Source organism: Myotis davidii, unplaced genomic scaffold, assembly GCF_000327345.1.
Source record: "Myotis davidii unplaced genomic scaffold, ASM32734v1 scaffold478, whole genome shotgun sequence".
NCBI classification, from domain to species: domain Eukaryota; kingdom Metazoa; phylum Chordata; class Mammalia; order Chiroptera; family Vespertilionidae; genus Myotis; species Myotis davidii.
Window position 1 is genome coordinate 3,748,150 of NW_006289570.1, and position 16,074 is coordinate 3,764,223.

The window sequence follows — 16,074 nt, forward strand, 5'->3', positions numbered from 1 at the left end:
AGACCCCACAATGAAGCAAACTGTACCTTTCTTAGTTGTGGTGAAATATTTTGAGTCCGTCATTTTGGTCCCTTATCTGTGGCCAGACTCTGCAAGACAGAAGAGAGGGGTGGCTTTCCACTGTGTTCATTCCATTTTCAGTTACGGAGCACAGGAGGAGGGGGAGAAGGATCCCGCACACGGTAGATGGGAAGATAGCTTCTTTTTCTTTTTAATTGAACTTATTGGGGTGACATTGGTTAATAAAATTATATAGTTTTTTTAAAATTATGTAAGTTTTAGGCTCACAATTCTATGATACATTATCTGTATGTTACAGTGTGTTCACCATCCCAAGTCTCCTTCCATCATCATTTACCCCCCTTATATCCTTTTTAGTCTCCCTCTGCCCCCCAAAGATAGCTTCTTATCTCTTTACTGGACAAATGAACTATTAGGTAATGGCTGACAGATTTTAGAGGGTAATTCTGAAGGATCTAGCAAATTTTTGAATGTGCATACCCTATGACCCAGTTCTACTTCTAGGAATCTCTCCCAAAGAAACATTTGCACAAGACAAAAGGGTTTTTACTACAGCACTGTCCACAGCAATGCACCATTGGAAATAACTTAAGTGCCCATCAACGAGGGATTGGCTAAATTCTCTGAAAGGACCTGCAGATTAAAAAGCACCTAACAAGCATGGTTACAGCCATCCCTTTGTGGTGCTCACTCTGCCCAGCACTGTTCTGAGTGCTCTGCACGTGTTAACTCATGAAAGCCTCACCACAGCCTCACAGAAGTACTATCGTTGTCTAGAAAGTCAAATGAGCTTGGAAAATGCCAAGTTTAAAAGGCTACGGAGATTTATTCTCTCCCCAAGTTTTCCCAAGTTCCTCTAACAGAGATATGCATATTCATCTGTAGAGAGGGCTAGCATCTACACATTGCAGGCTCGGTAGCACTGCCCAATGAGGAATGGCCAGCTTTCTCAGGATATCTCCTGCTGTAAAACTTACAGTGGCAAGTGCTGTTCTAAGGCAATAGGACAAAGTACCCGGGCCCTCTTGTTCATTCAACAAACACCTACTGGGCACCTCACCTCGCTAGTTCTTCTTGGTCAACAGCTGAAAGATAAAAGAAGCTAAGCCCTGGCCAGTGTGGATCAGTTGGTTGAGTGTTGTCCTATGCACTGAGAGGTCACCGGCTCAACTCCCCAGTCAGGGCACGGGCCCAGTTTGTAGCTAGGTCCCCAGTAGGGGGCCTGCAGGAGGCAGCTGATCGATGTTGACATTTTTTATTCCTTCAATGTTTCCATCTCTCTATCCCTATCCCTTCCTCGCTCTCTAAAAATCAACGGAAAAATATCCTCGGATGAGGGAGGATTAACAACAACAAAGAAGCTATCATTAACCACCCCCCTATTAGAGGCAGAGGCTTTACACACATTATCTCATTTAATCCTCCCAAAAAGTTAACTGCTTTTACCCCATTTTAACAGATGTTAAGTAATCTGCCCAAGGCCACATGGCTTGTAAATGGCCAGACTAGGAGACCATTTTAGGTCCATCGGAGCTCAGCCCCTGTGCTCTATTTTCTGTTGTTAATCCTCACCCGAGGATACTTTTTTCTACTGATTTTTAGAGAGAGTGGAAAGAAGAGAGGGAGGGGGAGAGAGACAGAGAGAGAAACATAAATGTACATAAGTGTGAGAGAGACATCAATTGATTGTCTCCTGCACATGCCCTGACTGGGAACGGGGATCTAACCTACATCCCAGTAGACATCTGAATGGAGAAAACTTACTCCATTCAAAGAGGCTCAAACATGTAATCCATTAACATCTTTCGTTACTATGTGGGGGAGAGATGGTTACTGGTCTGACCAGTGTGACGGGTCAAGGATCATTTCAAAAGTCTCTGGAAACAAAGCCAACGTAGCTCTTCTTCAGCCCAGCTGTACTTTTCCAGGCTAAGCTTGTACTGTGGCAGGATGGCAACAGGGCTGTTCCCCAAACAAAATGCCCATAGATTCTGTCTCAGCGATCAGTAGGAACAAATATGTACTGTCTTGAGGCTGCCTTAAATCCTTTGTGGGTCCCATTAGGATAAAGGAATAAAGGCTTGGCTGACAACATGGTACAAAGAAAAAGACTGAATTCTACTTTGCTTCTGCTTTGCAAGGTTGAAAGGGGTGATGGTACTTTTCCGTGGGAGCTGTGGGAAAGGGCCGCAGAGGCCGCTGCATCTGATGATGCCAGTCCCGCTGTGGGGACTCTAATTGCCACTCCTGGCAGCAGGAGTCAGGGCTGGAGGCAGATCCACAAAGGGAGGACCCACACTGGTGTGGTCCACAGCTCTATCCATCCTCCCCCTTCACGCCTGGCCCAGGGCTCCAAATACAGCCAGTGTTCAGTTGATAGTTGTTGAAAGGAATGAAAAGGGACCCCTGAGAGTCACAGGGAGCCTCGATGACTCTCTGACAGTTCTGTTTTGCTATGTAACTATTTGGCATTTGTTTCCCACAGTTTGCTTACATTAAAAACAATTTTCGCCCTGACTGGTTTGGCTCAGTGGATAGAGCGTCGGCCTGAGAACTCAAGGGTCCCAGGTTTGATTCCAGTCAAGGGCATGTACCTTGGTTTCGGGCACATCCCCAGTGGGGGGTGTGCAGGAGGCAGCTGATCGATGTTTCTCTCTCATCGATGTTTCTAACTCTCTGTCCCTCTCCCTTCCTCTCTGTAGAAAATCAATAAAATATATTTTTAAAAAATAAAAATAAAAACAATTTTCTTTTGCGTGCACATAAAGCCATTTTCTCAGAGAAACCTCACCAACCTAGAGATTCTTTCTGGAGTTGTGAAAATGAGCAAATAAACTAAACAACATAACGGGATATCTACCACACAATAAAGGGCTGCATGGCTTCAGAAGTCACAGACTTGAAGGCATAACTGGTAGAGGCACCCAGAACAGGACAGCACCTTGTGTAACTCAAGGTGAAGTTTAGTCTAAGAGGCATCAATGAAGGCAGACGGGGCTAAAACCACAGGCCAAAAGAATCACAGAAAGTGAGAGACAAACCCCTCCCACGTTAAATCTAAAAGGAAGTCCAAGTGGACAAGGCAAAAGCTACCTTAGATGTCTAACTTCGGCCCTGTCCAGAGCCCCACTTCCCCAGCGGAGGGGGCTGAGACAGCTTTCCCCTGATCTGCAGGCTCAACTCTGTATTCGGAGCATTAATTCCCAGAACATAACCTGCCGGTGCTGAATCCGTGTTATACGCCACCACCCAGGTGGAGGAAAGGGGGGAAGTTTGGGGGATCAAACAAAGCAACAGAGTTTCAGGGTCAGTCATGTCAACCACCACGGCTGCTGAGACCCTGACAGCATTGAGCTTTGGATGACATTTCCTTTTACAGGTGCTAAGCAACTACGCACTCACAAACTCAAACTGCTGCCCGGTGTACTGCCTGCCACTCCTCTGCAGTATCTATTTCGCATATTCCTCTGCAGAGGGCCCGATGGGACTGGTGATGCAGAAACTGTATCCCTCTGAAGTTGTTTTATATACAGGAAATTAAAGCAGAGGAGGAAGGGGAGGTGGGGAGAAATGAAAATGCGTTTGCAAAGCTATCCCAGGACACTGATTTAAAAACCTCATTTCACTGGGAAAGATCACCTGCGCCCTGTGTATCTACGGAGAGTGGCTATCTCGCTGTGTCCTTTCACTGCAGTTGCCTCTTGGATGTCAGTGCAGGGGCGATTTTTCATTCTCTCTGCAGGAACGGAAAAAACCCTACAGTTCAGTCCTAAAGGAGCTCAGTCTTGTAGATGCCACGGAAAAGACTGCTGGCACCGCTCAGCTGTCACCACACATCAGTGGAGGCCGAACGGGCCAAGACCTTGTTTTCTGATGAATCTGATTGTGTACAGGAGCCACAGTTGAAAGCAGGCAGCCCACTGAGGCCAGAGAAAGCTTAGGGTTTGGATTCCATCTTTGGAAGTGGTGGGTCGCATTCAAAAGCAGTAATTGGAGGGGATTTCTGGTTCGGAAACTGCCCTGGCCAGTGTGATGAGTCACTTTTGCTAAGACAGCATTCTGGGCCAGGACACTCCTCAACTGCAGCATTTACAGGCCAAGGAGCAGCTCACAGGGATGGCACCGTCCAAGTTAAAAGAGGAGCACACCTGGAGGACGGGTTTTGTCTTTCAGGAGCAACTGGAAGACACGTAAGTGTGCACACCCATCCTTGGAAGATGACTTTGAAGCCATAATCACAGGACCAGTTCCTGTTAATCTCACTTTTTTAAAAAAAATCCTTTGACATGCTTGCTTTCTCCTACCACTAGGCTTTAAAAAAAGGAACTGAGAAATAAAATCTAAAACACAGTAGTTTTCTCTTATGTTTTCTTAGAGTTATAAAAGAAGTCCTTGGTGAGAATCACTGATATACCATCCAGGGACAGAGATGTAATTTAATCTAAGAGTGTAAAAAATGAGGTCCTAGGAAGAAAAGGGAAGGGGGAAAACTCATAAAAATGTTCCCAGCTAGCCCTGGCCGGGGTGGCTCGGTTGGTTGGGCGTCACCCCATGCATGGAAAGGTTGCCAGTTCAATTCCTGGTAAAGGCACATGCATGAGCTGCGGGCTTGATAGCCGGTGGGGTGTGCATGAGGCAGCGATCAATGTTTTGCTCTCGATGTTTCTCTCTCTCTCTCTCTCCCTCTCCCTTCCTTTCTCTAAGAATCAATAAAAAATATATTTTTTAAAAAATTCCCAGCTAAAGATTGGATTTTTAAATTTTATTTTAGCCACTGGAGTTAGGGTTAGGTTTAAGAAAAAAAGAAAGCCTTCACATATCTAAATGTAATTTTATTAACTAGAGATAAAAAAATCTGTGTTTTAAGCCAATGAAATGAATTTAAATCTACAAAAAATGCATTTAAGAAAATGCATAGTGATATATTTCAACTAATAACAATAATTTTAAAAAGGGAGAACTGTACTAAAGTTACAGTTCACTTCTCTGTAATTCAACTTCCCCTCCTGAAAATAGGGGCATCACCACCTGCTGCTCCACTTATATCACATATTTTTTTCTGATGGGATGTGAGAATGAAAGAATACTGACACATAAACACTGCAAATATTGTGGGGTCCCATTTAGTATATGAAAGTCTCAAATAAGTAAAAGAGGTAAAACTAACCTATGGTGAGAGAAATCAGATCAGTGGATGCTTCTAGGAGGGAAGGACTGGCTTGAAGGGGTCACGAAAGAACTCTAGGGATGATGGAAATTTTGTTTCTTGATGCTATTTTGTTGTATTGCTCCTTCAGATTCCCACTTGTTCCGATCGATGGCACACGCACTTTCTGAGCAGCACTTCAAAATGTACGAAGAAGTGGAAAATTGGGTCTCTGAATGGTCTGCCTCAAAATAAGAAAAGTTATATTGGGACGGTATCCACAAATTACCTGAAAGATGGGGGAAATGTGTAGCTAGTGATGGACATTACTTTGAATAAAGCACTTTTGATGTTTCTCTTGAAATTATCATGTTTTCTTTGATTACAAAATATGCATTTTTAAAAAAATATATATTTTATTGATTTTTTACAGAGAGGAAGGGAGAGAGATAGAGAGTTAGAAACATCGATGAGAGAGAAACATCGATCAGCTGCGTCCTGCACATCTCCTACTGGGGATGTGCCCGCAACCCAGGTAAATGCCCTTGACCGGAATCGAACCTGGGACCTTTCAGTCCGCAAGCCGACGCTCAATCCACTGAGCCAAACCGGTTTCGGCACAAAATATGCATTTTTAACCAGTTAATAGCTAATCCGTATTTTTAACCGGTATCCGCATTTTTTTTAAAATATATTTTATTGATTTTTTACAGAGAGGAAGGGAGAGACATAGAGAGTTAGAAACATCGATGAGAGAGAAACATCGATCAGCTGCCTCCTGCACATCTCCTACTGGGGATATGCCCGCAACCCAGGTACATGCCCTTGACCGGAATCGAACCTGTGACCCCTCAGTCCGCAGGCCAACGCTCTATCCACTGAGCCAAACCGGTTTTGGCGGTATCCGCATTTTTAACCGGTTAACAGCATACACATACAGGTTAAAATGCAGATTAACTATTAACCAGTTAAAAATGTGGATTTTGTAATCAAAGAAAACATGTTTTTTTTTTAAAAAGTATAGTTTACTACCATTCCTCTTAAAAAAGAAAAACATAAATACCATGCTTACAAATGTGTTGACTTTCCTTGAAAGGGTGAATAAGAGATGTTAACAGTGACTCCCTCCAGGAAGGAAGCTGGATTACCAAGGGATGAGTGAGAGACAGACCTTTCCTCATTCAGCTTTTTCTGTCTGGGGAATGTTATGTCCTGGGCCTCTATCACCTCTCTTAAGGATAATACAGCTTAGGAAACAATGGTACTTCCACCCCAAACACTGTTCCTACCCCTGCGCTCATCCTTCAGTCTCAGCTCAAACACGGCTGCACCAGGGGGGGCCTTCTCTGGACACCGATGGCAGAGGCCTCCCAACACGAGTCAATTCCTGTGGACTTCTCCACAGCCTCCTCACAACTCTAATTTGGAATCTGCCCTATTTAATGCTCTCTACCCAGTGACTGGCACTAGGCCTGGCACATTCCAGGAGCTCACCAAATGTCTGCTGACAGAATTAATGAGAAGACAGGTTCTCAGAGAAGCTACAAAACCAAAGACCCATAATACATCAAGACAAGAGGACTCCCTGATGAGTGCCAGACAACGATGACTGGACAGACCAGGAACATAAGGTTTAGCAGTGAACTTCAACAAACATGGCCAGGCTGATCCAATGCCAAGATGGCTGCCAGGAAATCTCGCTTTGCTACCAACAGCTGTGTGATCCTGGGCAAATCCCTCCATCTGAGCCTTACTGTTACCAACTGTCAAACAAGAGAATTCAACAAAATTAATGGCTTTTCAAGCCCTTCCTTGCTTTTAAACTGTTTAAAAAACAAAAGTGGGACTGCTCTGATTGATGTAGGGCGGGGGGTGGCTAGAGCCTGGCTCATTCCACTCTCCCCTTTCCTTACCTGGGCCCCAGACAACCCACTGCTCCATGGGACAGAGTTTGACATGCAGTCTATTAAATGACAGCTAAAGTCCCTCCCACACCTCACATTCTATGACAAACCTATTTCCTCATCAATGAGCGTTCTTCCTGGATATGAAACGAGGAAATGGACCATCATCATTCTCGGAGCATGACAAAGGACGTTTCCAAGAGGACAAGAGAAAAATTCCGAATGCCACCAGGGCCAGCAAACCCTATTAGGTCTTCAGTAGGAAGAAAAATAGCAAGAAGCCAGCCATTCCCCAAATGGCCAGCCAATGGCCCGGGTGATGACTATTCAAGTCTCAGGGCAGCGATTCATGTCAGAGCAGCCCATGCCCTGCAATCGGATGAGAGGCATGAAGGTGGTAGCACCAGCGCAGCACACTGCACGCTCAGTGAACTAGCAGTAAATTGACAAGGGAGACAACTGGTATTGTGAGATCAGCAGAGAAGACGTGTTAGGAAAGGCAAAGGGGAAAGAGTATTTGGCAAGCTCTGACCAGCTGCCAAGGCCCATCTCTAATTCAAGGATATTCAGGCAGGGATTACTGATCCCTGGAAGTCCACATTGGTGACTTCCACCTTCAGTGTTGACAACCCTCACTTGTAAACCCTTCCTGATGAATACCTGTTGAGAAATCTGCTCCAAGGCACATGTTAGCTCAAAGGCAGTCAAGACTAAGCTAGGAAGAGTGAATAAAACGGGCTAGGGTGGTGCCACTGTTTCTTCATTTGGAACAGAAAAGCCAAACTTGGATCATCCCACATGTTTTGTCATTTCAATTCTCAAGGGCAGAGGTTGATTTACTCCACAAACATTCCCCTATTTTGTGTCCTGCTCTGGATTATGCCCTGGCCCCTATGACGCTTAGTGTTTAACAGAGACGATGATTCTGCTCACCACCCAGTAACTCTACTCACGACTCCTCACTGGTCTGATCGTCTCCTTTTAAAAAGAAAAAGGTCCTCACAGGTAAGTACACAAATTCACTTACAGAAACAGTGAAGGTCAACTTGAAGGTTAGGCCCTAGCCGGTTCAGCTCAGTGGATAGAGGACCGGCCTTCGAACTAAAGGGTCCCAGGTTCGATTCCGGTTGGGGGCACATGCCCGGGCTGTGGGCTTGATCCTCAGTGGGGGACTTGTGGGAGGCAGCCAATCAATGATTCTCTCTCATCATGGATGTTTCTATCTCTCTCGCCCTCTTCCTTCCTCTCTGAAATCAATAAAAATATATTTTTTAAAAAACTTATGAAAAAAATAAAAGGTTGAATCAGCAGTAGAGAAACCAGATTTCAGACTTGTCATCTGAGACAATGTAGTCACCAAACTCAGGCACAGGCTCTTTCCAGTGGCTCACTAACTAGGAGAAAACACGCTGTTCTTCTTCAGGTGTGACACGAAATTCAGAACAAAGATGGCAATGGTAGTAGTAATGGTAAACGGATGTGCATTATGGGCTGGACACTATGTAAAGAGTATTAATAAAATCACCAGTTTACAGATGAGAAAATTGAAGCCCAGAGAGGTCATGGCATCTTTCTGGAGTCACAGAGCTAGAAAATGGTAGTGCCGACACTCTCCACCCCTGCCCCACAATGCGGTCCCACATGTCCCGTTCTGTCAAGCGAGGCAACTCCTCCGCTTTGAATGAAGCCCTGCAGAAACACACACACTCCAGGCTAAAGGGTATGGAAAATGTGTTGCCACACATCCCTACAGATTCCCTCCATTGTTGAATAACAGGTTATTTTAGGACTAGTCCATCCAGTTTGGACAGCAGAAACATCAAGTTTGGTAACGTGCGTGGTGAAAGCCTGTCTAGGTGAGCTTGCCAAGATGCGGGCCTCCTGGGATTTGGGTGAAAACTGATTGGTCAAAATCAATCTCCTAAGACCCATCAGCAATTAAAGGCTCAAATAAAAAAGAAACTAAAGGCAGGCAAATGCCACATGCAAATGTTCCTATATCAGCACTGAGTCTCTAGAGCCTAATTTTAGAATCAGGTGCCAGTGCTCAACTATCTACAAGCAATAATGTGTGGAAAGAGCTGCTGTCAAGAAAAAGAAAAGTTCCTCTGGACATGAAAAAAAAAAAGTTAAGGCTTCTTCTGAACAATATTTAAATTAGTCAAAAAGGGGAGAAAGAGGCCAAAGACTACAAAGCAAAGCTCAACATCTGTTTTCCCACCTAACAATGGGAACACTCTCGGAAGATCTGTCAGGGCTCGTAGTCATCCATTCAGCATGTGTAACAGCGTGGAGCACCGCCAGCTCTGAGACTGGGACTCTGCCCCGCACAGGAGCATGCACACAGTAGACAAACGAGAACAAGCCGAAGTCCCTAACATGGCTTCATGGCTCCTAAGCCCTGTATGAGACGTACACCCGCTTCTGTCTCTCTCACACATACCCTCCCCATCATTACCTCTTGGAACTCTTCTCCCCTATTCTTCCCATCACCCCCTCAGTTCCAGCAACATGGGCCTCTTTGCTGACCCTGGCACAAAACAGCTGTTTCCAGCACAGGGCCTTTGCACACACGGTTCACTTTACCAGAGAGACTTCTCTTCAAATAGCTTTATGACTTAATCTCACTTCTTCTTTTTTATGCCTTTTTTTTTAAAGATTTTTAAAATTGATTTTTAGAGAGAAAGGAAGGGAGAGGAATAGAGAGAGAGAAAAAAACATCATGAGACCAAAACATCAATCAGCTATCGCCTGGATGGCCCCTACTGGGGATCGAGCCGCAACTTGGGAATGTGCCCTGACCAGGAATTGAACCAGCAACCTTTTGGTGCACAGGATGATGCTCAACCAAATGAGTCACACTGGCCAGGGCAGTTCCTCACCTCTTTTAGGTCTTGTCTCAAATGTCACCTTTTCACTGAGGCCTTCTTTCACCACCTTATTTAAAAGTGTGTACATCCCCCACCAATCCACCCCACTTCCTATCCTCCTCCTTTCCTCCTTTTGCTTTTCTTCAAAGTATGTATCACTAACACAATATAAAATGTATTTATATTGTCTATTTTTCTTCCTCCATAATATGAATTCCATGAGGACAACGATTTTGTCCATTTTGCTTACTACTGTATTCCTAGTTCCTAGATTGGTACCTGAGAAAGAGTAGGTGCTCAATAAATATTTGAATGACTAGTGTTCAACTCTCCTTTTGGGAAAATGTCATGCTCTGTAAACCAACCTGAGCTAGAGAGCAGGGTTTGCCAGGGTCAGAGCTACATCTGCTCCGGTTGTCAAGCTATTTTGACAAAACTGAAATTGAAAATGCTGGACCCCATAGCCCATTTCACAGCCAATAAATGTAAAGTAAGTAAATAAATTATAACAGAAAAGAAAGGGCAAAGGGTAGATGATCAGGTAGCAACACCTCCAACAGGAAAAATGTTCAGGCCACTTCCTTCAGTGAGGCCAGACCACCATCTCTTGCTCCCATAGGCATTACAGAGTGACCAGAGAGCTATGGCAGGTGGAGGTACAAATGCTGGGGTGCTGGTGGGGGGGCTCTGACACAGGCTATGAGGCTATGATGTGAGCACAGCTAGGCCCTTCCTTCTGCTTATAACCCTGCAGGCCCACAGGTCTCCTTCAGAGTTCCTCTCATTACCAAGCTCTTCGTTGCCTGGATTATCCTGTCTGGCTTCTAGAGTGACTGCTCCAACTTAACCTTCAAATCTCAGCTTAGATGACATCATTTCAAAGGTACCAGCCCTGCATGCAGTAAGAAAGACATTTTCTGTCCTCACTCCCCAGGGGTCCTGTTCATCTGTGTAGTGACCACCTGCCATGTGCCGTAAACATGTCTACATGAGGGGGATGCAACCGTGAATGAAATTTCTGGGAGGATACACCCTAAGGGCAGACAGTAACCACAAGCAGGATAAATAAGAGGAATATAAAGTACCTTAGACAGTAATAAATGCTATGTAGAAAGAGAGAGGAGGGAAGGATAGGAACTTGGGGGTGGAGGGGAAGGTTGAAATTTAACCAGGGTGGCCACAGAAGGCCTCCTGGAGAAGGTGATAGGTGACACTGTCTGGGCATAGGAAATAGTGCAAAGGTGGGAGTGTAACTGGCCTGTTTGAGGAAAAGCCGGTGATGTGGCTCAAGCTGAGTGAGCACTGAGGGGGGAGCGGGGTTATGAGGTCAGAAGTGAATGGAGTGTCAAGGTAAGGACTCTGGCTTTTTCTTGGTGAGCTGGAAGCCACCAAGGGTTCTGAGCAGGAGTTCTGAGATTTGACTTACATTTCAACAGGTGCTGGGGGCTGTACTTCTGTTTCCCTCATGGCTTATCAGTTTTTCTAATTATTACATTTGTTTTCTACTTCATCTTTGTCTCTCCCCCCAGTAGAATGTAGTAAGCAAGTCAAGGACAGAAACTGTTTTTTGTTTACATCCTCACACTTAGCCCGGTGCCAGGCATAGAGCAGGGTCTGAAATAAAGATTGGATGAATGAATGCTGGATGTGTGACAGTTCTGCCTTCAGTATCTCAACATCCAGCCACCCAACCCTTAGAGATCACAGACGAAGACCACAGAAATAAACTCAACAGCTGCCTGTAATAAAATTTGTCATTCTACTCTCAACATGCTGAAGACCCAAAAAGCAATCTGTGTGGTAAAAAGAATGTGCTACCCAAGTCTATTCCTCTACAGAGCTCAGCTATATCTAATGTTTTCTGTGTTAAAAAGGGAAGAGTAGGTTTTAAAGCAGCGGTTCTCAACCTGTGGGTTGCGACCCCTTTGGTGTTCGAATGACCCTTTCACAGGGGTCGCCTAAGACCATCTTGCATATCAGATATTTATATTATGATTCATAACAGTAGCAACATTACAATTATGAAGTAGCAACGAAAATAATTTTATGGTTGGGTCACAACATGAGGAACTGTATTTAAAGGGTCAGAAGGTTGAGAACCACTGTTTTAGAGCTTTTGAGTCCTGACTTCCAAATCTACCATCTTCCAGCTCAAGTCCCCATGGTAACCTGGGGGACAGACCAAGGCATCCTGGCTGATGATGAACTTTGGGCATTCTGGAGTCAACCAGCTATACTCTCATCTAACTAGAAGAGACCTCCTGACTTCAGGGAGACTATATTATGATTCATAACAGTAGCAACATTACAATTATGAAGTAGCAACGAAAATAATTTTATGGTTGGGTCACAACATGAGGAACTGTAATTAAAGGGTCAGAAGGTTGAGAACCACTGTTTTAGAGCTTTTGAGTCCTGACTTCCAAATCTACCATCTTCCAGCTCAAGTCCTCATGGTAACCTGGGGGACAGACCAAGGCATCCTTGCTGATGATGAACTCTGGGCATTCTCTGGGAGTCAACCAGCCATACTCTCATCTTAACTAGAAGAGACCTCCTGACTTCAGGGAGACCCTCTTAATGAAGGTCAGAGGTCAAGCCCAAGGCTAAAAACCCAAAAAGCATGGGGTTTGGGAGTCTAGAACCAAACCCAAGCTCCTCCTCAACCCCATTAAATAACAGGAGATAATCCAAGAACCAGGGGTAGGGAATGGAAAGGTGGCCACAACAGGTAGGACGGGGTCTCTCCAGGGGTCTACAACATCACAGGCACAACCATACAACCGTAAAATGAGAATTACAATGTCAAATACCTGAGGGGCTTGTGACCTAAAGTGTCAATACACACAAAGCTCTCAGCAGTGCCAGCCACCTAGTACTTGATAAATGTTAGCCACTATTACTACTACATAGGAAGGGAGGCTACCAGCACCTCCCTGCTGCCCCCATCCCCCAGGTCTCTGGAGGCCCTGAGGCATGCTGGTGGCTGGCTGGGTGGTAGCAACAGTAGTTTGAGAGTAGTGAACCCCATCACAGTCAGGTTTTTCCCTATCCCCCTGGGGCGACATGAGGATACATCTGCAAAGTGCTCTGAATTCCTTAGGAGTCAAGGAATCCTGACGATTCAATGCAGTATCCCACTCATCTATTCATTCACTAAACACTTACTGAGCACCTACTGTGTGCCAGACATCTCACTAGGTGCTGGAGATGCAGACAATTAAGACAAGTCCTGGCCAAAGATTAAGAGCCATGTACTTAGCAGTCAATGACAACTCACTGTGACAGAGTCACGGGACATCACAGAAGGCATCTAGTTCAGGCCGGCATGGTGTGCGGGAATGCTCACATGGGAGGCACCAAGTAGGGGTGCAGCAAAGGGAGGATGGTGACAGGAAATGTGATGAGGCAGTGGGAGCACAAAGCAAAAACACAGAGGTACAGAGTTGGAGCTTTGCCGAAAGGCAAACGCGTTTGATTGGAGCTTGGGAAGAGGGGGAAGGTGGAGTAGGAGAGATGAGGCGGAAGCGCCAGGCAGGGGTCAGAGTCCACGACTTGGAGGTCATGCGAAGGAATGTGAGTTTTAGCTTGAGGGCAATGAAGAGCCACTGACGGATATTCAAGCAGGATTTTTTTGGTAAAGGATTCCCCAACTGCTCAAGTGGCCTCTTCTCTCTGGAGTTATTTGCTCCTCTCTGTGTAAAGAGAAAAAGAACACAGAAGCAGCTTCTGGGTTGTGATCATTTCTGAGTGACCTTCAGGCAGGAAGACCTATTCAGAAAGAGAAACACCTTCGAGTAACAGACGCCCCCCTCCCTCCACTGTTAGAAATACACCAAAGAGCAGAGCCCACCCCCAAGCCAAGACTGCTCACGGTAAGCGTCTGGCTTTGGCATCAGGCAGGGTGTGGGTGTGTGTGTGTGTTTCTGGGGAGTGAGCAGTCAAGACACGCCACCGTTTCAGAAGACGACTAGAAAAAAGATGAAAGTCCAAGCCCAAAGCCAGCAGACCAACGAACTCAACTGAGTCGGAAACACCTTTAGGAAGTGAAAGGCGAAGGGGGAGAAGTCCTGTGTATATAAAGGTCTGTTTGCAGAAGGAAGTAACACCCACAGACCAGGGGTGACAGGCACAGGCCCCCCGCAGGCACCCTCTGCCTAGGGTTAGGGCACCCATTACAACAACAACAACAATAGGTTCTGCACAAAGCTCCTCCTCGAACCCCTGACACACACACGGGACGAGAGGCGGAGGCCGGTCTAAGTGAGTCGTCCAGGTCACAGGACCAGGAGTGGAGTTGAGGACCGGCGGGCAGATGGGGAGTCTTTCCCTGATCCCGCTGAGCCTTTCAAGCCGCTCGGCGGGGGGTGGGGGGGGGAGCCTCCGCTGAACCCACACACCATAGACAGATAGACAGACAACTCAGAACCTCTAAGGCAACCGCGTCCTCGGAAACGAGTGGAGCTGCTCAACGACAGTTTGTAAGAGGTTAGACCAGCCTGGTGGGCTCCACTCAGGACGGGGAGTCAGACGCTCCCAACTCCGCTCATGTTCCTGCCGTCGGCGACCAGCCGCTGCGTCTCTCTTGGAAGGATGGGGATAAGGTGACAATATTAAGTTTCTGTGAATTCAATGGGATTAGGAGAACAGATCACAGAGTGGTTTTTTTTTTAAATTAAAGGTACTACGGTCATATTTATATCACAGAAGCATGTGGAAACCTTCACGGGTTCACGAAGTCTTAAAACACTCAGGAACGGGTAGGGAGGCAGCAGGTCTCTCTCATGCCACCGCCAGAGAAACTGAGGTAGAATGGCAGCAAGTGAAATGTGTGCAAAGGAAGAAGCTCAGACTCACAGAGCCTCGTCCTCTGGCCATCAAACCATATCACTGTCTCCCAGGCCAGACGTCACCGTCTCCCAGGCCGGACGGTCACCGTCTCCCGGGCCGGACGGGATCTCCCCAGCCAGGAAGCCCTGGGACCTGCCCTGTCCTCAGAGAGAATGGTCCTCCAGGGATCCTGTGTTTCCTCTTTATTCCAAAGGGAATGCAGCTCGGCCACGCTCAAGAAAGGTTCCGGAATATTCTTATAAAAATTCGTTCCACGCACAGCCTGTTGGGTGTCTCCCACTTGCCCAGGGTCGGGGAATAAACTTCCACTCTTGCCCTGAAAGGCACTCAGTCACCTATAGGAACAGCCTGCAAAATGGCTTCATCCTAAAGAAAGCGACGGCCATGCCCCTGGTGAAGATTAGACGGAGAAGCAGGAAGGCACCGCTTTACCTCGACGTAAACATATAATGGCAGCTAAAGACACGAAACAGCGCCGACCCAACCCGCCGGCTTCTCTTTGGTCTCTGCGCCCTGCAGGTGCCTGAGAGCCCGGGGAGGAGCCCCGATGCTGTTTGACCTTCCAGGTGTGATCTGACCTCTCTGTGCCTCAGTTTACCGGCAGACAAAATGGGGATGACCGCAGCAGCGATCTCCCGGGGCTGGTGGGAAGTTTCCAGGCAGCACTGTTAAGTCCAGTGCGCAGCGCCGCGCCCGGGGCAGAGGAGGGGCTCAGTAATCAGCTCGGAGCATCTGCATCCGCGTCTTTAGCAGGATTACAGGTGTGTCCCCAGATAACCCGGTCCCGAGGCGTCAACGACAGACCGAACCCAAGTCCAGCCGGGAACGGGCGGCTGTTTCTTGAGTTTTTTTTTTCTTTTTTCCCCTTTCGAACCTTGGCAACGAGATAAAGCCTTGAACGACCAGGAGTCCTCAAGGTGGCCACAGGGGAGAGCGTGAGGGGGAAACCAGGACGCGAAGAGGAGTTTCCGCTCCAGCCAAGCGCACGCTCCTCGGGGCCTAAGTCTAGGAATCGGTCCCGGAGGGCGCCCCGGGACGGGCTGCGGAACCCGGGACGGGCTGAGGCGCAGGTCCGCGGCCAGTGGGCGTGAATGAATGAACCTGCAGTCCTGCTGCCTCGTGGGGGCCTGGGAAGCCACTCTCCCCGCTCTCGCTCCCCCCGCCCCACCCCGTCCTCTCATGACCTTTGACCCTGCAAACCCCTCACCTCAGACCCCCGAGTCCCCGCCCCGCGCCTTCTCCTGCCTCGCCTGACTCCTTGCTTCCTCACCCGCAGGTCCGA

At 47.0% G+C, this 16,074-nt stretch overlaps 1 protein-coding gene across 7 annotated transcripts in view; it reads right to left on the reverse strand.

Annotated features, from left to right (window-relative positions):
• AP1B1 (adaptor related protein complex 1 beta 1 subunit) overlaps positions 1 to 16,074 on the reverse strand; it is a 42,608-nt gene extending 26,534 nt beyond the window's left edge. For 4 of the 7 annotated variants that reach the window (XM_006762060.2, XM_006762059.2, XM_006762058.2 and 1 more), the window contains exons 1-2: positions 16,063 to 16,074; positions 27 to 89 (exon numbers count right to left, since the gene is read on the reverse strand). In XM_006762060.2, the coding sequence (XP_006762123.1) occupies positions 27 to 63 (37 nt within the window). In that variant the 5' untranslated portion in view covers positions 64 to 89; positions 16,063 to 16,074. Of the gene's footprint in view, positions 1 to 26; positions 90 to 5,188; positions 5,281 to 8,004; positions 8,030 to 15,999 lie in introns of those variants that run through there. The other 3 variants (XM_015562875.1, XM_015562876.1, XM_015562877.1) reach the window with 3 other exon arrangements.